Source organism: Python bivittatus, unplaced genomic scaffold, assembly GCF_059951505.1.
Source record: "Python bivittatus isolate LINGU-HERP-01145 unplaced genomic scaffold, Pbiv_v1 ctg000180_np1212, whole genome shotgun sequence".
Taxonomy (NCBI): Eukaryota; Metazoa; Chordata; class Lepidosauria; order Squamata; family Pythonidae; genus Python; species Python bivittatus.
Genome location: NW_028277047.1, coordinates 7,021,403 through 7,041,748, shown reverse-complemented (window position 1 = coordinate 7,041,748; position 20,346 = coordinate 7,021,403). Strand labels below are relative to the sequence as shown.

The 20,346-nt window shown below is 46.2% G+C and overlaps 2 protein-coding genes across 11 annotated transcripts in view; both read right to left on the bottom strand.

The window, feature by feature from the left end:
- The window catches only part of NRXN2 (neurexin 2), a 318,520-nt gene that overhangs the window by 181,035 nt on the left and 117,139 nt on the right, over positions 1 to 20,346 (bottom strand). For 9 of the 10 annotated variants that reach the window (XM_088137492.1, XM_088137483.1, XM_088137489.1 and 6 more), the window contains one exon: positions 1,704 to 1,865. In XM_088137492.1, coding sequence (XP_087993618.1) covers positions 1,704 to 1,865 — 162 coding nt within the window. Of the gene's footprint in view, positions 1 to 1,703; positions 1,866 to 2,199; positions 4,235 to 20,346 lie in introns of those variants that run through there. The other variant, XM_088137491.1, reaches the window with a different exon arrangement.
- LOC103059574 (protein transport protein Sec61 subunit gamma) lies at positions 4,420 to 4,767 on the bottom strand. Its single transcript, XM_007431661.4, has one exon. It carries the CDS (start codon positions 4,731 to 4,733, stop codon positions 4,527 to 4,529), a length of 207 nt encoding a protein of 68 aa, XP_007431723.1. The 5' UTR covers positions 4,734 to 4,767; the 3' UTR covers positions 4,420 to 4,526.

Here is a 20,346-nt window from a genome sequence, read left to right as displayed (position 1 = left end):
AATTCCAGCTGGATCAAAAGTGAGGGACTTGCCCCAATGGTAGATCGATCCTACATCAAGAGGACCTTCCCTTGTCCATCCATGTTCCCAATGTTGCTTCACTAGGTGACCCTCAATCATTTCTTCCTCTGATGTCTCCTGTGTTATAAGCTACAATGGCCCTTCCATCAGCTTTTGTATTTAGCTTAATTATTTAGCCTATTTATATTAATTAGGACTTATTTGGATCCTGCTACGATGGCACTGCTCCGGAAGCCTTTTTTGCCTGTTGTTTTCCCCTCAATGTGACTATTGCCCTAACTGCGTGTTTTCTTCTAATCTTTATAGTGTTTTGACAGAAATTTTGTATGCAAAATGGCAACCGTGCAACAGTTGTTAAATCTAGCGCAAGATGGGAAACTTGGTAGAAAGGGGCCTGCACAGATATATAGATATAGATATCAAATTTGTCACCCCCCATCTCATTAAAATGACTCTGGGGAGTTACAAAGCAGACCCCAGCAGGAAGGGTCTGGCCAAGAATCCCTCCTTTGCAAAATCGGAAGGCGCAGGACTCGTCCCCTGAGCCAAATAAGCTCAGGCAGTTATTCTTCTAACGTGGGTCTACTCTGTTTCTGATAAATGTGAACTCTGGTTATTAAATGACAAGCGGGCTGTTGTCAGCCCTTCGAGGTAGACCTGACGAGGAAACCAAAGTCAGGCAGGCTAATGCTACGTTTGTTATAAGGTTAGAGTAACAGAATCTTGCAAGTCCAGACTCAGGTTTCTTTTATCTGACTGTCTTGGTTGTGGTTCTTCCCCGTTCCTCAAGGTTATTCTCACAGCTGTATATCTTACTTGAACAACTCCACTGCTAAATAAACCATCATCCTGTCCCAGGTAGGTCTTTAGCCTGGACAACCGTAAGTATGCAGAAAGAGATGTGTGTTGCCTACAAACCAGCCTATCCAGTGGCCTCCACAGGTAGGGAGCTGGCTGCTCCAAGAATTCCCAGCTAACATAACCATGAGGACTAGAAGCTTTCTTTATACAGTGGTACCTCGGGATACGAACACCTCTACTAACGAACTTTTCGGGTTACAACCAGCTCTGGCCGCAAAAATTTACCTTGATGTGCGAACTCCACCTCGGGGTACGGTCATTTTTCCACCCTGACACGTGGTCTGCGGCCGTTTTCCCGCCGCGCCGCATGGCGCCCAGCCGTTCTCCCGCCCCGCCACACCCCGCTGCGCTGCGCCGCCCGGCCGTTCTCCCACCCCTGACGCGTGGTCCGCGGATGCCAGAACGAATTAACGGTAATTACATTGAACCTTATGGGAAAATTTGCTTCGGGGTGCGACCAAATTCGGAGGGCGGAACGGATTAACCGGATTTACATTGAACCCTATGGGGAAATTTGCATCGGGTTACGACCAACTCGGGATACGCCCAGAGTCATGAAACGCATTAAGTTCGTATCCCGAGGTACCACTGTATATTAAATTGATTTATATGGCTACCCATCTCACAAATGTGACCCTGGGTGGCTAACAACACATTAAAACAAAAAAAACAACTTTAGTGAAATTAAAAAAAAAAAACACAACCATGCTAAGAAACTTGGGGAGGGATCAAGCAGAGAAGATGCTCTCTTAACCTTGCCCTAGCAGTAAGTTCAATCCCACCCCCACCCGGTCCCAGCCAGCCCCTCCCTAGCCACTCACATCCTTGAGGCATCCCATAAAATTGTTACTGACGGGAGACCCAGGGAGGTCAGCCGTGTTGGGACTCCCTCCGATATAGAAGAAGTCGTCCGAACCCAGCATGGTGTAGTCCTCTTGGGTGTATCCGGTTGTGGTCAGGATTCCGTCCACGGAGATAGTCACCTGTCCGTCGTGAGTGCAGGGATTGCGGGAGGGGGGTGTGGGGGGGAGACAAGGAGACAACAGAGTGTTAACCAACCACAGGACTGATGGGAGGAAGGGGAGGCTTGGAAACTGGGGGTGCCAACTTATTTTCCGGTCTGGTTGTCTCTTCGGAGAAATGCCTCGATTTTTTTTCCCCTCAGGCAGGATGTTATAGGAAGGGGGGGTGGGAGGAAGGACAGACGGGCAGACCAACTGGCCAGGGGAGAACATCTGCACAAGGCTTGATGGTCCAGAAGGGGAACTGGGGCACTATGACTACCCATCCCCTATGCAGCCCCCCCAGCGCTCCAACCTGGACTTTCCCAACGCCTGACGCTCCAGTGAGTTGCCAGCCGGCTCTGCCAACCAAGGGTCGCCCCTTTCAGTTGCTGTTTGGGGAGAAGCGTCCAGAACTGGAGGAAACTGGAGAAGAAAGGCATCGGAATCGGGGGAGCAGGTGCAACACGGAAGGGGGGGGCACTTATACCTGCTTTGGCAGAAGAAGAGTGGCTTTGCTCAGCTGGAGCGCTGGACGTTCCCGGGTTCTCTGCTGTCGACGTCCTTTGTGCACAAAGAGGCTCGAACGCTCTTTTAGCGGCTGGGTTCACGCAGCACGCTAGGCTCCGCTCAATGCTCAGTTCATCTGAACCTCAGCATCTTGCGGGAACCCAGCCCTCACTTTCATCTGTCTACAGCAGCCCCATCACTTGTTTGGGCATCAGATGTTTCGCAAACACAGGAGCTGCCATTTGTTAACCCAGGTTTAGGGTTGGGGGTGGAAATCCCAGTCCCCAGGTATCCTGCATCCCCACCCTGTGCTCATCCCTTTGCCTGTGTTTTCTTTGTCATCTTCTTCTTTGTCGACCACTAGAGTGACTGCAACAGAGGACAAGTGTCAGCCATGATTGTAAAGCAAAGAATGTGGTCTCCTGTGAGCACGGCGCTGTGGGAAATTGCTAGCCTCTGTATCTACCAAACTTTCAAAAAAGACTTTGCAAAGAGGCCAAGCACCAGACTTCCGCATCATGGTTTATTTCCAGAGCTGGGCCCCAGAAGCCATTTTAGAAAATAAAAATGATGGGTGGCTGCGTTATTTGGTGGGGGGCAATGTGCCTGACTGCCCAGGAGAAAAAGAGGTCAGCTGGACTGCAGGGAGCATCCTTGGGGGGCTAGAAGAAATGGTGGGGAACAGCCACATCAATTCACTTTCTCAAAAAGGAGGATCGAATGCCGGGCCTCCTCCACTATGGCAGCCATTTTGTGAAGGCACTCACGGCAAGTTTTTAAAATTCCAAGATTGGCCACCAATTTAAAGGTAGCTTCCTAGAGAGTCCTACTTTCAGACCCCCTTCATGGCTTCAGAGGATTTTGAATGTTGACAACCCCCATGTACTTATTCTTTGACCGTTATTGTGCTGAATTTTTATTCTGTTTGGTGTTATTGGACACTGCCAAGTTGGACACGGCTTGGAGTTGAGTGGTGCCTAAATTGAACAAATTAAATATAAATGTGCATGTGTTGGAGCCAAGGGAAATGGTCAAGTACATTATCTTCAGATAACATCCATCCATCCATCCATCCATCCATCCATCCATCCATCCATCCATCCATCATCTATTACAGTGTTTCTCAACCTTGGCCACTTGAAGATGGGTAGACTTGAAGATGGGCGCTGGCTGGGGAATTCTGGGAGTTGAAGTCCATCCATCTTCAAGTGGCCATGGTTGAGAAACACCTGTCTGTCTGTCTGTCTGTCTCTCTCTCCTATCTATCTATCTATCTATCTATCTATCTATCTATCTATCTATCTATCTATCTATCTATCTATCTATCTATCTCATCAAAACAGCATAACAACAACTCCCAGCATCCGAAAGGGGAATGCTTCTTTGCACATCAACATTCAGCCTTGCTGAGCCCCAGCTCTTCAAGGCCTTCCAGAAGGCTGGGGGGGGGGGAGTCCCAGATCTCAGGCGGGTGTTTCACAAGGCAGGGATTGCCATGCAGAAGAAGCACTTTCTAGGTTCCACCAGATGATAACAGTTTGAGGAAGGAGGACGACTATCTCCCCTTTGGATTTCTTTCTCCCTAAATCTTGTTAGTACTGCTGCCAACCTTGGGAATCCTTGCAAGCTTACAAAAACTTCCCTCTTGTACCCAGGAGATGCTAGTTTGGCTACACAAGGACTTGGGGAAGAAAGCTGAGAAGAGTCGAAAAGAAATTTCTCAGCCCCTAAAAATGGCCCTTGTTGCCAAGTGCAAGAAAGGAACCACACAGCAGAGTTTTACATTCTGCTAGTCACAGATCAAATCCCCCATATTTTAATGTATTTAAGACTACTTTGAATCAATAGTGTTTTCTAAGACCGATTCCCTGTGAGACCAGTTCTTGGATTTTTGAAGAAGTTTTAGACAAATTTATGGAGGAAAGGGCTTCTAAGCAGTTCCCTAGCTCTGATTGCTAAATGTTATCACCTCACACAGGATCAGTTGATCTCTCTTTTTTTTTTTACTTTAAAATCTAGTTTATATTGGCAAGTAATAAAAGAGGAAGATCTACATAGATAATTGAGCCAAAAAGTCCACAATGATCTGTTATTTTACCATGCACAATATAAAGGAATGTCTTCCTGATGTGTTTAGCCACCGACAATAATATTGTTGATTGGAATATGGATCAGTTTTACGAAGAAACCAATAAATCCCATTATTGCAAAGCCTATTGCTGTTGCCATGGCAATCTTCTGGAATTCTTTTCTATCTGGTTTTGTGCATCTTTTAACAAGCCTGATGGAATCTTTCACAAACTGGCGGCTGGGTTCCACAAACTGCATTACTTGATCCATGATGAACAGTTCTGAAGAAAGTCCTTCTGCTGCAGGATCAGTTGATCTCTTAATACCAAGCAGCAAAGATAAGCAAATGTCAGGTAAGTATCAATTCTTTCTGTTCTTTAGGAGCTGGTTGTTAAGTAGCCAAAAAGGGCCATCGAACCAAAGACAGTGGTATTCCCAAAGTTTGCAAGAGTACCCAAAATTGTGCTTATATGGGCACAATGTACAAAAGCTACAGAGGAGAGAAGGCAAAAATTACAGCATAGAGCACATTCAAGAGGCACAACGGACAGGGCTGGGGGAGAAAAATGAGGTGAGGGGCAACCCCAAAGAGGGCAGGCTGTCAGGCTAGGACTTTGAAAAGGGCCCTTATGCACCACTGTGTTTTGTTGCAAATGTTTCCTGGGCATTTTGGATCAGCTGCCTTGAGCCAAAGTCCTGGGCAACTGCAGAGTTTGCACTCACCAAATGAGGAATCCTCATCTGTGTGCCAAAATCAGCTGAAAACTGGTTCTGAAGGGATCCCCTTGTACAGGATACTACGCTGGCTCAGACAGCCTGGATTTCTGCCCCACACCAGGACTTCCCTAGGTCTTGTTCAGCACGGGGTGGGAATCTAGTCCTTGTCTTAGCCGGCTGTGTGAACCAGACTATTACATTTGGCCATAGTGCAGTTTATTAATTTGGGCAACAACTCTTATAAGAACATAGTAACTGACTCTTGCGCTTAACAACAGAACTGAATACAGCAAATCAGTGGGGTTAAACCTGTTTCCTAATGAGCTGGATTGCAAGCAAAATCTCTGAAGTGTTCCTCTGAGTATGTTGAAACATTGGGAAGATGCAAGGAGTGAAAATTCTCCCTGATTAGGTCCATATACCATCAGCTTTTCAAGGCTATCTATCTTGAATATAAGGATCTAGTCGAAAAGGGCTTCTGCGCTCACATATTGGATAAGAAGTGGACTTTTTATGCAGAGCAGATCCATGTGAGAATTGCATCCTGGCAGTGTGACATATTCGGCAACTGAATACACAACTTGTCTTCCTTGTGCTGTTTTCTCTTAAAAATCTCTTGCCTCCATGCAGATTCCTTTATTGCAGGCTTCTAGCCCACCAGCACTTTCCTTGCAGCGCAGAGGACAGAGAGTTTCAAAACTGTGGTTCTACCCATCTGCTGGGCTGCTCACGGGAATGACAAACTCCTTAGCTGAGCAGGGAAATTGAGCTTCAGTCAAAGGGACCAAGAGAGATTGCGGAGTTGACTAGGCTGGGTTCTCTAGTAAAATCAGGTTGTCAAATGTCACTAGAGAATGGCCACATTGCTGACGGGGATGCCCTCCAACCCTGCTCATCCCAGGAAAATACTGGCCAGCAAAGTTTGTTTTTTTCTTTAAACTCACATTAATCATGCAAAGTTGTAAAGGTGATGGTCACAAGGTGGGCACCGTTGCAGAGCAAACCTGGCTAAAAAGAACTGAACTGCAGGGCTATTATTGGTCCACACCATACTTCCGGCACTCCCGCACTCCCTTCCTAAACGCAGGAGGTGCTCTGCTCTGCTATTTGTTAGGTGCTGGAAGTTGAGTGGGTATTGGGGCTTTGCAAAACCGCCGTCACAGTGTCCCCCTCCCAGCCGGAGCTACTGCCAAGATCCTGGTCTGGAGCAGCATCCTTCATTTTTCTTCTCTGCAGCTGCACCACAGATCTCTCCATGCAGGGCACCAAGCCTCTATTCCCCCTGACCCAATTCCTAGAAAATAGGGAGCATGAATGGGACTGCTGCCTCCAGGGCATCTGAGGTAAAGGCTGGGTCTTCAGATTCCCATTACAGTTTCTGGATTTATTGTAGCCTGGAGATCTTAGCCTGGAGAAAACTTTCCTATAACTTGTATCAAGGAACCTGGCAGGAACTTCTATTCCCTTCTCCCCAAAAAGCTGATTTTACTTCTGAAAGAAAGATGATTTGGCATTTTAAAACCAACAAGCGAGCGGCAAACAAGTAAACTGTCCAGGAATCCAAAGCAAATAGCGCTGAGCCTTTCTCAGGAAGAGCGACATATAAATGCAAAGGAAATCTGCCCATTTCAGAAAGCAAATCCTCAGCTAGATTTCTTTGAGAGCCTTGATAAGCTATCTCCTGAAAGAGCCGAGAAACTTCTTGTCGGTTGTTTACTAAATTGCAGTTGTTGGCTTTTACATTTTATTTATAGCTATGAAATTGGCTTTACTTGTGTTGGCTCCAAACCGCAAGCCATTTGGGTCGTGTAAGCTTTGCTGAAACCCACGGAAATGCATGGAGGCTTAATGGTTGTGGGTTTCAGCTTTGGGAGTTCTGCATCTCTCCGCTTCCTGTTTTGTTTAGTTTAAAAGAAGTGAAAACTTGGTCGGGAGGATTCTCAAGGGCTTCCGGGCTCCTTCCCACAATGCGTTTGCTCTCAGGGCTGTCTTAAAACTTAAAGAAATCCCAAGGAAACGCTGAAAGCCCCAAGAGGGGCTTGGATCCCACAGAATTGATTATTCCAGGCAGCAGCTGGGCTTGGATCATGCCCAAGGTCTGTTCCGACCAGAACGCATTGGAAGCAGCTGGATTAAATGGGTTTGCAAGGAGGGAGGCAACCTGTAGGTTGCATGCTACAGACAATCCAAACCTGGATGGGATGGCTAATAGCCCTGAAGATGGAAATAAAATTTAAAATAATATTTAACAGAGACAAAGGCAATGTTGTGCATTTAAGAAGAGGTGAGCTAGCTTCACTTAGGAAACAAGGACCCTTAAGGGAGAAATTTAGCACGGGGAAAGAGCTGGCTTGAGAATTGTACTTATAAAAATGATTTTGGAATGTTAGTTGCCTACAACATGAGTTGATGAGGCTGCAAGAAGATGAAGGCAGTTGTAGGTGATGTCTGCATCATTTCTCAATTGAAGGAAGGAAGAGTTCTTTATTTTGCATTGCTCAGAGCCCACCTTGAGCTCTGTATCTTGATCCAAGCATCAAATTTTAGGAAGGATTCAGGAAAACTGGAACGGGTTTAGTCACAAGGATGAGCAGGTGACCAGAAACCCAGCCTCATTAAAAAACTGGAGGAGTTGGGCATGTGGGGAAGATTGGGGGGATAGGATTGTGCTCTCCCAGGACCTTACAGGATATTGCACAGGAGGCAGCCAGGATCTGTATTGTCCCAAGACAGGAAAGCAAGTAAATGTGGGGAAAAACATCTTAAAAGTAACAGCAGGACCAATACTCCAGAAAGGTGCAGGGGGTCCCTTTCAAAACATGTCTTCAAGCAAAGTCTAGCCAACCATCTATCTGGGATATTTTCATCTGAATTACTGCACTGAGCAGGGGGTGGAATAGATGGCCTCAAGGGACCCTTCAAATTCTAGAATTCTGGTATTTTTGTGGCTTAGCATATCATGGAAACCTGTCAAGAGTCACCAACCCAGAGAACGGGTCAATACCATAACCAGAGTTAAGCACCTTGGGGAAAGCAGCCATGGGGTAAAGTCTGTAGTTTGACCAGCCTGGAAAAACGTGGCAGCGTTCCTGCCTCCGAAATCCAGAGTTTTTTCAGGATCCATGAGAAAGAGCAGCACGTGATTCTCAGGACCACCCTCAAAACAGAATCACAGCGCCCACCTCTTAACTATCTCATATTTCAGGCTGGGCACAGAGAACAGAGGCAGTGTGCCTTAGCTGAATGGGGACCTGGTAAGAGAAAACAACAGGAAACGACACCCTTGGTGCATTTCTAGCTCTTCCCGTGTTGATCAATGCAGATCATCAAATGCCAGGGTTGGAAGGGACCTAGGAGGTCATCTCGTCCAACCCGTCCAGTGAGGAATCTAGCAGATGCCCACCCGGTCTCTGTTTCAACTCTTCCAGCCAAGGAGAACCCACCACCTCCCAAGACAGTCCAGGTAATCCCTAACTTCGGGGTTGATTGGAATTAGATTCCAACAGCATCTGGATCCTGTGATTCTGACTCTCAGTTTGTGGGCTATAGAAAAGGAACCCTACACCAAGGACTGGAAAATAGGGAGAAACATTAACCCCTCTCCTCCAGTTATTTGCACTGGAAGAGAAGTTGCAGCACAGGCCTGAAGTGGAATTCCTTTTATCCTGATTGTTAGCGATGTGTTTATTTTGGCATTTACACTGATGTGCTGTCAAATGACTCTTTCATCTGGGAAATCATGTAATTTCTTACTGATTTTTGTTTAAAGAGCTGAAAGGTTTTAATTAGAAGTCTTTGTTACAGTTTGTACTTTTGAAGGATGGGTCCCTCCAGCATAATTTTGAATGGGAAGAGAGGATAGAAACTGAACACATGTTGCTAAGTGAGGCAAAGCCACCACATTTTCCTTGTCATCCTAGTGAAGAGCCAGAGTCAAAGGAGCCAAGATCCACTTGATTACTGATTTTTTAAAATTATTTTTTGCATTTTCCTCATTTTCATGATCTGGTTCTGCAATGCACTTTCCCCAGCCAGGTGCATTCCAGAAGTCTGGAATTTCAATGTCCATAACTCCCTCACTGCCTGCTTCCCTGGAGAGCATTAAGTTGGGGATTCACACTAACTCTTTAAACTGGGTTAACAAAACACAGTGGTTATGTTCACAGGAGAGATGATACCCAAACAAGCACACTATGGCTTAACAGGAAGGCTGGGTTCTTGCAACGGGACAAATCACAAATGAGCCAACACATTTTAAACTAGATTTGGATATTCGGCAAATGCAGCTGCTTGGTGTATGGGGGAAGAGACACCTGGCTACTGTAGGAAAAGGTGAAATAGTGCCAGCCCCTTAAACCATGCACTGTCTCATTACTTGAATTAACGCATTTGCTCTTAAAATGCACCCTGTGGCAGAACCCATGCAAAGCCACAAAAAAGCATAAGCAAATTCACCACAAACCCAATTCAGCATATAGTAAAACAGCATTTGCTAGACGTTTACTAGACCCATTTGAACACGGATGAGCTGGATTGAACAGGTGAGTCTGGCCAGGATCTAGGAAGACAGGTAGCCCAAATACATGGGCATCTCTTTTCCTTGCCCTGTGAAATCTTTATGTTCTGGTCAGATTTGCACAGCACACTATATATACATTTTTAGTTTGTTGTGGAAACCTGGTTGTGTCTTGTGAGTGCTCAGCCTAATTGTGTTTTGCTAACCTGGGTTTAATGTGTTGTGTGAACTGAGAGTATGAATTCAGCTGTCCAATTAATTTCCAGTACATCTAAACAGCGTTCAGGCTAAACTGATGTTATATTTACATGCTTCCGGGTTTGACCTACATGTGGGTAGAACAGCTAAAAGTTTCTGTCCCTTGCAATTTGATTAACTTTTCCGGAATTTGACTAGGATGTTTCTACCCCCCACACTGCCTCCACTTTTTACTTAATTGTATTTCATGCACAGACTGTTTATATTGCTAATTTTATACATTATTAATATTTGCATAACACTGAACAATGAGTTTGCTTTTTTTGGTTTGCACTAATAATTTTTGTTTAATATAACAAGAAGGAAGGAAGGAAGGAAGGAAGGAAGGAAGGAAGGAAGGAAGGAAGGAAGGAAGGAAGGAAGGAAGGAAGGAAGGAAGGAAGGAAGGAAGGAAGGAAGGAAGGAAGGAAGTCTGCTGAACTTTTGAACAGTCCTGATTGCTTCTATTGAGTTACTTTTAGATTCTTTTCCTCTCTCCCTTTTGGTTTCTTTTCCTTTGGTTTTTCTGCTACTGATTATTATGCCTTTGATTTTAACAACATGCCATTAAATGGCTTAGGTTACATAAGGAAGGTGATGTTCTGATCAACCATTAATCCTTGAAATCCCGAATACACACATGCTCTTTTGCAACCCAGAGCTGCTCTAATAAAATATTGCTTGGAGCACCTTTTTTTAATGGCGAATGCAGTTTTATTCTTTTTCTTATAGAATTGGGATAGTTGTCTTCTCCCAATCATCCCCATGCTGGGTGAGAATGTTGGAAGCTGTAGTCTAGCACATTCATAAGTAACTTTATGGGAGGGCTGGGTTAAATATTTAAAACATGCCAACTTTAAACTATTTTAAAACATGCCAAGTTTTTGGATCTTTTTCCATCTTCTCCATACCTAGCTAAATTCTTTTCTCAAAAAAAAAAAAATCTTGTCTGTTGATATCCATCTGTCCATCAGTCCATCCGTCCGTCCATCCATCCATCCAAGCTGACAAAAGTAGTATTATTATTGCAGAAGCTTCTGTGCCTTACTACACACTTCTGCAACTGCACAGAAGCTTCTGCAATAATATCCTCACTAGTCTTGGAGACACTGCAAGGCTGGCCAGGACAGAGCTCTCCTTCCAGAAAACTGCTTGTTGACAAGCTCTGGCGAAATAGGAAAGCTTGCAATGCTTGGAGGCTGTTTGGATTCACCTGCTTGGATCTTCTTTTTCCTTGGCTATTTCCTCTTTCTTGACAGTTCACAAACAGGGAAAGCATTTATGTGTACCGGTTTGCATTAATTACCTTTTAAATACACTGGGGGAAGGGAGGTTGTGCCAATGAAGTGTTGGCGTCTCTGGAGCCAACCTACTGATGGATGCAAAAGGAAGTATTCCTAACACAAAGGCCTGGGGAGGAAAGGAGAGGCCCCCATCTTCTTCCCTCTTCCCAGATCACGGGGACACAGCAGCCCTTTCACAGTCATGCAATGCCACCTAAAGAGTGGATTCTCCCCCAAGTGGGCCAAGCTGAAAGGCGCTTGCTTCCCCAACCTGGCGCTTTCTAGGCAGGCTGGGATTACAATTCCCATAACTCTCAGCCCACAGAGCCAAAAGGTGTCTGAGAATTCAAAAACAGCTGCAAAGCACCAGGTTCAGGGAGGCTGGTGAAATTTCCAGAACCTTGAAGAAATCCCAAACTCACATTTGGGGGACATCCACGTTGGTAGTTTTCATCTAATCCAAACTGGTACTTCTCCTCGTGGCTGGACTTGGAGAAACTAAATGTATTCTTTCAATGCGGGAGGACCAGCCTTTATACCATCTGACTCCCACAGTGGTTTGTAAACTATGGTGTATACCTTAGCATGTCATAGGAACACAGCTCATTTTGCTTGCTTAATAAACATGATTTAAGCAAATCCTACTTTAGCATGATGTCTGAACCCAGTTTGAGAGGAGTTTGAGTACAGCTGGATTTTGCCTCCTCAGGAATGGAAGACCAAATGCTATTTGCTTGTTTCTTTCTCCGAGAAATTCTTGGGCATAATCCCCAGTATTATGAGAAAGCTTAATTTGAATTTCTGCTCTTTCCTCTCCAATTCCACCAAAATTCTAACTATGTAGACTTCATGCTTTCAACATCGAATCAGGTTTTAGTCTCTCTACCTCACTAACCTTGTTATATCTTGTTTGAAGAGATCTATAGGTCTAAAGGTTTGCAGACCTCATGACCTCTGAGCTGGTTTGAATCTAGACACTACTCAAACGTGGGTTTTGAAAATGTCAATTACTGCTCACACATCTATTCTTTTTCTTTAAAAAGTTGGAACTGGTTTAAGAACAAAATAACCCCCTCGACTCCTCCAAGATCTCTTGGGATCCTAACTATCAGATGCTACCCTAAAAAATGTGGACTTTGCTTTATTTCACTGTACAGAATCTAAATGATTTCCCTATACATATTATTCTGCTGAAATGAAGGAAGCTTGGGGGACTAAGAATATCTGAGTTCCATCTGTGAGTTCCTGGGACCATAGCTCTTTAATCTTGTGCACATTTATAGTACCAGCGGTAGCGTCAGTGAATCGTACAGGGTTTTACTAACAGAAGAAGCCTTCATTTTTCCCATTGCTCACAAATTCTCCTGGGTCTGATCTTTGTGAGCTGAATGAGAGTTTTCACAAGCTGTCTCCATTTTTTCCACAGCTGATCTTCCCTCCAGGAAGGAAAAGGAAAAGGAAAAGGAAAAGGAAAAGGAAAAGGAAAAGGAAAAGGAAAAGGAAAAGGAAAAGGAAAAGGAAAAGGAAAAGGAAAAGGCTACCTTACAACAAGCTAAGTTTGCATTAGGTATTTCGAAATGGAAAGTAAATAGCAAAGAAAAATGCCAAGATCCCCCTAAATGATGCTGTTGTTCTCATTCATTCTTTCATTTTCTGTTTTAAAATTATAATCAGGGGCAGAGACATTGCACTTCAATGTTATATTTCCTTCCAATATGCATGTCTTTCCTGTAACAAAGTGGACTTCATTCTCAAACTAATTGTGCATTTCCCAGTGGCAGTCATACACAAGATCCTTTAAGGCATCCTTGTCAGACAGCGAAATGTGAGGATTACAAAATGAACCAGCTAGGAAGCTGATCCCAGGTCCTGTCACCCTTCAGATAGTTGAAAGTCCAAACGTTTAAAAGTTTTACACACAAGACATAGGGGTACACCAAAACTACCATTTTGGAACAGGTCTCAGTCACCAGCCTCCGGGAGAAGCATGCAGTCAACCGAGTCCTCCTGCAGGGGGCAGTGCTGAGCAACTGAGCAAGTCTGCAACACCTCCGCTTTACTCCAACGGATGAGCCCATCCTGGAGAAGTCAAGGTGATCATTAGAATCACCCCCCACCCCCACATTTTTACCCCCTACATCCCTGTATGATTTCGTCTGAACCATCAAGGCTTGTGAAGAAGAGGGAAAGTTTGGAGAAAAGAAAAGAAAAGAGACAGTGCAGATTTCTTGCAACTCCGCTTTTGCCTGAGTGGGGAAAGCCAAGAAAAGGGTGAGCCCGTTGGTGGGGGAGAGGGGCCTGTTGGGAGCCTTTGGGGGAGCTTCTTCTTCCCAATCAAAGCAATGAAGGAAGGGGGTGATGGAAGAGAAAGGGGTGAGGGAGGAAGGGTCTCATTAGTAATTAGTCGATTCAACATGCAACGAGGTTAGAAGGCAGAGAGGAGGGGAGGGGGAAAGAGAAGATGATTGGGACGGCTGGGGGGCTGTTCTGGTAGTGGGCATGGACAGGGACTCCTGCCCTGGGCACAGAGCTGGACTGCATGACCTCTACAGTCCCTTCCAACCTTCGATTCTATGATTCTACCTTGTTCCCCCTCAATTCCGGAGGAAGGAATAGGCGCTCACTCTCCCTCCCTACTTTGGCAGGATGAAAAAAAACAGGAGGGCTGGACAACCTAGGGCTGACCCCGACCTCTTGATGGCCAGGAGCAACTAGACAGGCACAAATCAACTGACCGCTGGGTGTGAATGCCCCCACAAGCGTGAAACCCTTGAAGTCAGGAATCCTAAACTCACCCAAATGGGCTGAGTTTGCCCAACATGCAAAACCAGGAAAAACCCCCTAAGCTTAAAGCAAACAGAGCTTTGGATGTGGGGCAAAAGTAGCTGCTACTGTGTTGGGGGAAGGCAGCCTGTGTGTTTTCAGAGATGGAGGGGAGGAATGGGGAAGGGGCACCTTCAATCTGGTTCCCTGGGACCTCTTCCAGCACATCTCCTTGGTCCTTAGCAGTGTTTTTTTTGGGGGGAGGATGTCTCTCTGGAGCTGCCTTCTCTGAGACGCTGCCCTAGAGGCCAGCCTCCTGTGAATTTCCCCCCAGAGCTTGGGCAGAATGATCTTCCCTGGCCAGAAGCTGTAACACCAGCTTTTGGACTGGGCAGGAAAACCCACTCTTCCAAAGGGAGGCGAAACATCTCCCCCCTCTCTGCCTTCTGGCCCAAGCGCTGCTTCCAGGGATCAGGTCCAAACAGTTCCCATCTGGGAGGGCGGCTTGGACCGAAAAACTGCAGGGGGGCTTCCCATCTGGCACCCTGGGCTAGAAATACCCCCTTTGTCTGCTTTTATCGCGTGTCACAAGCCTCCTTTTGAGAGCCGTTTATGCGGCCCACATTTGTCCTCTGAAGGGGATCCAGAAAGCAGGATGAAGCAGGAGGGGAGAAGAGGAAGAGGAAGAGGAAGAGGAAGAGGAAGAGGAAGAGGAAGAGGAAGAGGGCAGGGAGGTTGGAGTAAAAAAAAAATCTGGGGCAGTCTCCTCAGACAAACTTAAAAGTTCAGACACAGAAATGGCAGTTAGTAGGAACAATCAACACTGTCTTTAATTAGTACACTATTAGTACAACAGGAGTTAATTATCAGCTAGCATTCATCATGTCTCTCCATTAATTAATTAATTAATTGTCAGAAAAAGAGAGAGAGAAGAAGAAGGAAAAGAAGAAGAAGAAGAGATTGGCAGAGAGAAATCAGATGGAAACAGAAGCCGTGCAAGGCGGGGTGAGGTGGGGAGAAAGGTCCAAGATGACCCCCATGCGTGTTAAATGGGATGAAGGGCACTCACGGGGGCAGAGAGGAGGTGCAGGCGTGCAAGAGGAATGAGAAAGAATGGAGAAGGGCAGGTAAAGGTGTGCAAGCGACAAAAGAGGCAGGAGTCATGGCACCCTTTTAAAGATTTCTAACGGGAGCACTCAGCCTTCCCACATTCAGTCTGGAAGGTAGAGGGGTGGCCTTCCGCACCCAGCAAGTCAATCCACCCCCTGCCCAGGCAAACACTCAAAGGGCAGCACACGTGAGCCTTTCACACACACCCTTCTGAGCACACACACAAAGCTTGGCACCCTGGCAACATGGGGCTCCACAGAAAGACACACTCTCAGAGGAAAAAACCAAGCCACCCCTGGAGAAAAATGCACACACAGAATCTGGCAGCACCTAAGATGCACTCTGATGCACAAGTCACAATCCAGGCTCAGTGTGTCCAGCATGCACAGACAAACACCCTGGCTTACCCACAATGGCAGACGCAAAAACCTAAGAGACTTCTAAAGGTTTGCTGACCCTGTGGGGGGCTTTGCAAGACCAAGTCATCCCAGGGCCCTTGTATGTTTCTACACCCCTCCTCACACAACATGCGAGAGAGGGCTAAATGCAGGGGAGGAGACAGAGAGGAAATGAGTGGGCCCTGAAATTGGAGCCAATGCAAGCTAGCCCCGTTTTTGGAGAAAAGCAAGGTTTTATTCCCCCTAAATTCCCAACGGTCAACCTCTGGCACCTGGATCAGACCAGGTTGTCTCCAAGACAGATGCCACAGCTGAGGATATGTGCGTCTCCCCTCCACTCCCTCTACCCCAACATATCTGGAAGACACCAAATTTGGGGAACTGACTTCCAAGAAGGGGGGGGGAGGCTTAAAAGGGTGGGTTTGTTCAACATGTTTTAACCAGGTTACTGAATTCATCCATTCCCCGGATTGGCCAATTACATTGGAATCACCAGCTAACTCAATGGCCTGGATTTGCACACAAAAAAGGAATAATGGATACAACGAAACCAGGCCTACTGTGTGAAGGCAGCTGCTGGGTCTCTCCCTGACCTGATGAAGGGAGTTTTGTAAACCCAGCCAGTCGACTTGTGTGGCCTGTGTCGTCATCAACGCTACAGAACGCTGCATTCAAAGTTAGATGGTACATCTGGGGCTGCAGCTCATGCAGACGAGGCTGTGCCTGTGGGTCTTGCACCCCGGTTGTATGCCAGGAAAGACCCGCCTTGCATCTGGAATTCCAGGGTCTCTGGGTGAAAGAACGAGGCCACTGGGAGAAGACATTTCTCTTCCTGAAACTTGACAGCTGCTGGCAGTTGGGTGGGTCAGACTGTGATACAGTCTAGCCCATTATTTCCCACATCCCAGAACTGTCAGCAATAATTGCACTGGTGGGAGAATTCTGGGAGCTGATGTCCACACACCTGGAGGGCTACCTTCAGCTCCCAGAACTGTCAGCACTCATGCTGGATGGGGCATTCTGGGAGTTGAAGGCCTCATATCTGGGAGTTGCCCACATTGGAAAAGGCCGACTCCAGCCTGTAACATTCCTCTAATGGAGAGCTGCCTTCCAAAACATTTGCAAAGACGTCTTCATTACTGCTCTGGAAAGAAAGAAGACATGGGCAACTTACTACAGCCTCGTCCAATCCAGATGCTTCGGACTATAACTCCCATCAACCCCTTCCTTGCTAGGAGATGGTTTCAGTCCTTGGGGGGAGCAATTTTTAGTCAGCCACCTACCAGTGTCTTGGGGATCCTTGAGACTTTGGCATAATGGATCTTGCAGAAGCTCACCCCTGCACGCTTTCGGGCGAAGGAAGGACACACGTGCCCAGGGCACCCTTCCCTCTTCCTCACTTCAAACGGATCACAGAGAGGAGGCCCTGGCAGAGATCTGCACTGATTTACAGAGGCAGACCTCACCTCCTGGACTCCACCCTGCAGGTGCCACAAGTTCAAAAGAAAATTGGAGCTTAGCTTGGCTTTTCCTGGATCGTCTCTTGCCTGCCTTCCGCAGTTCCCTGGAGGGCACCATGAGCTGCAAGAACTCCAGAGAAAGGGGCAGCAGGGGTAGGCAACTCTCTGCCCACAGGCTAATTCTTTCTCAACACCCACTGAGCCACCCATCACATGCACACCCATACATATCCTGACATGGGGGGGACTGAGTTTTCATATGATGAGTCCCCCTTCCTTTTTTTAGTGAAAGGAACTGGCCCTTTACCCCTTTGAAAAATGTCAATCTCTAGTGGAGTGAGGCTTTTTTGGGGGGGGATATGTTCCCCCCCAAAAAAGCACTCACCAAATGGTATGAGTGTTTTGCAGGTTTTGAAGTGGGATAAAATATTTTAAATAATGTTTTAAATTAAAAAAAAAACCTCACCCTTTTCTTTCCCACCCCAAAATCAAACTGAAACTTTGGCTGGTAACATCCAGGTTCCCCTTGGCTTTCAAGGCCAACATTATCCATTCATCCATTGGGTCATCCATCTGTCTAGCTATCTGCTTGTTTGTGGCTCTTGGATAGATCAAAATTGACCAGCCTAAATTCTGAGTGTGGGAAGGATACACCCAAACTCATACCCTTTCGCCATCAAAATTCTTCGGAGTCCACCAGTTCCTTCCCAAATTTCACACCAAACTGCCAACCTGAATCTCTGGGGCTCCTTAATCTCAGGGGTTGCATTCAGACAACACACTGAATTTGCTTAGCTCTAACCCGGATTAGATTTCTTTTAAGGTTTAGTGCATTGCGGGGACCTTACCTCTTTTGGCTAGCTTATGGTTCCATGCACTGTGCCAACCCAGACCACAGGCTAACTCACTCCCCAGGTTAAGGGTGTTGTGTGAATCCAGGAAGTCCCTCTTAGAAAGTCAGGCGTTGAAAGGAGTAAGGAGGTAAGTACTGACAACCAGGAGTACCGTACTGAACTCTATTAGATAGTTCAGTTGCAAAGGCAGCCATACATATGCAAGTCGCCTTCTTTTTCAAACTCTGAAGAAGTTGCTCGATGTGAGAAAACAAGAGAGCCAGTCTAACCATGGTTGCCAGAATCCCTGGGATTAAAACAAAAAAATCTTGGCGCTGTGTGTCAGCAGTCTGCACACAGCCAAGTGCACACTTTACATCCAAATGCTGCCTCATCTATCCCTCCCTATTCTCACATGCAAGCACCTGATTCATTTATTCTCCATTTGCACAGGTGCTCACTGGTTTCTCAAGGCAATTTGCACAGAATCTCCTCTCCATTCCAAAGGATCTTTCCCATGAAAATTGCAGCCCCCTGGGCTTTAGTGCATGTGGAACAAAGGAAGCATTAACCTACATCCTCACCCTGTGGTGGTCTTCTCTAACCTTCCCCCCCACACACACACACACAAAACCCCACAATTAGTCACTTCTCTGGAGAGAAGCCCTTTTCTCTACTGGCTGCATGACTGGGAATGAATGGAAGCTGCTCTTATTCCTAGCTCACTTTTCTAGTCAACAGGGAAAGAGGGTCTGCCAATTTCCAACTGGAATACAGCCTTATGAAAACTCCCAGCCATCCGTTTGGCTTGAAGGGGACAGCACATCCGTACTGGAATTCTGTGGGTGAAAGGTATCCACCCCCACCAAGATAACCAGTACTTCCCCCCGCCCCACCATCCCAAAATTATTCCTGGAGCCAACTGGGCGCAGAGATTAATGACGGAAGAAGCAATAAATTAGCAATTCAATTACAAATTGAAAGGGGATTCCATTTGGTGAAAAGGCATTTTAGATAGGGATGACTCAGAGGGAGGGCTGCCAGTCAGAGCAAACAAAACTGTGCTACAGGGAGAAATATTTGGACCCAGCTTAAGGCTGTTGCTTGGCACTTCCTGATGCTCATTTTATTTCACTGCCAGAAAACAAAATCTAGGCTTGCCATGCCTAGCTGCACAACAAGACCCACCTTCCCAAATCTGGTGCTCTCCTAACATTGGACTACAAATTCCATCAACCATCCCAGCCAGCACAGGAAAGGAATGGCTGGCTGAGGATGATGAAACTTGTCATCCAATGCTTCTGGGCAACCCCACAGGTCAGGGAAGGCTGACTTAAGGCCCGTGTTGGCTCCAAATGCTACTGGGAAGAGCATCGCTGGCTGATTCCCTTGAAGCATCAGGTAGTTAATCTGTCTCCAGCTGGGAATGATGGAAGCTGTACCGTAGTGTGATGGAGAAAGCTGATTCAGCTCTTCCCTAGATACCCCATTCTTCCTTTGCACGCACACACACATGCTACACTGGCCCTTACAGAGCCGTCCTCCTCTTTTTAATACATACTGCCTCGAGTTTTTGGCAGAGCCACTGGTTGGAGAAAGAGGTTTAGCCCCACTTCTTGGCCCCAAGTTCCTGTTTTTAATTCCCCCCTCCCAGCTCTTATTGTCTTTAGCTGCATTCCCACACTCAATATTCTGGGCTGAGAAAATGTCCTGAAAATTTGTTTCCTCCTTGTTCTCATTCCGTTTGCCTGAGAATTTGCTTCTGAATTTTCTTTGCAAGGAGTGTAGTTCTTGCACTCACAGAAAGTCAATGGAGCCTGCTGGTCTTCTGTGATAGAGCCCTCTCTCCACTGTGGACTTCTTGTGCTACACTCCCTGCTAAGCAGGATCCTGTTTCTGGGAGAATTTTTCCTCCCCCTGGAATAACTTGGAGGAATCTTCCCCTGAGTCCCACAAATGTTTCTCAGAGATTTTTAAAATGAATCCTTTGGGCTTAATGGAGCCTCTTCCACCCATGTTCACCTGCAAGTGAGGATTTCTCACACAGGGCAAGGCACATCTAAATTACAAAGGCAAACCAGTTTCAACTGGCTGTTTAATGTATTTCCTGGATCCCTGGAATGTATCTGCCAGAATGAATGTCTAAAAGAGATCCACAGATTACTGGATCTAAGAAAGATAACTGGATCCCTTTGGAGACAAATCTGTCAGTGCTGACCAAAGTTTGGTTTTCATCAATAGCCTGAGATTTCTCATGCCTGAAATATTTTGACTATTCTATAATATAATGCATTTTCCCCAACAGATGCAGGTCTGTTTGCATTCCCCCCCCCCCCCAGCACATTTTGGATGTATTTCTTTAGTCAGGAACCTGCACTGTAAAATTTGGAAAGATGCCAATTTTGAAGGATATGGCTCTGTGAGAAGGACGCCACATCGCAGAGAAAGGATTATTGAGCGTCTCGCTTATTGCCCCCATCAGCAACTGCAGAAGATATTGGTGATCTTTCTGCTTTTAGCTCAACAACGAAAAAGTCAAACTGGAAACTTCCATGCTTGGCTGCCT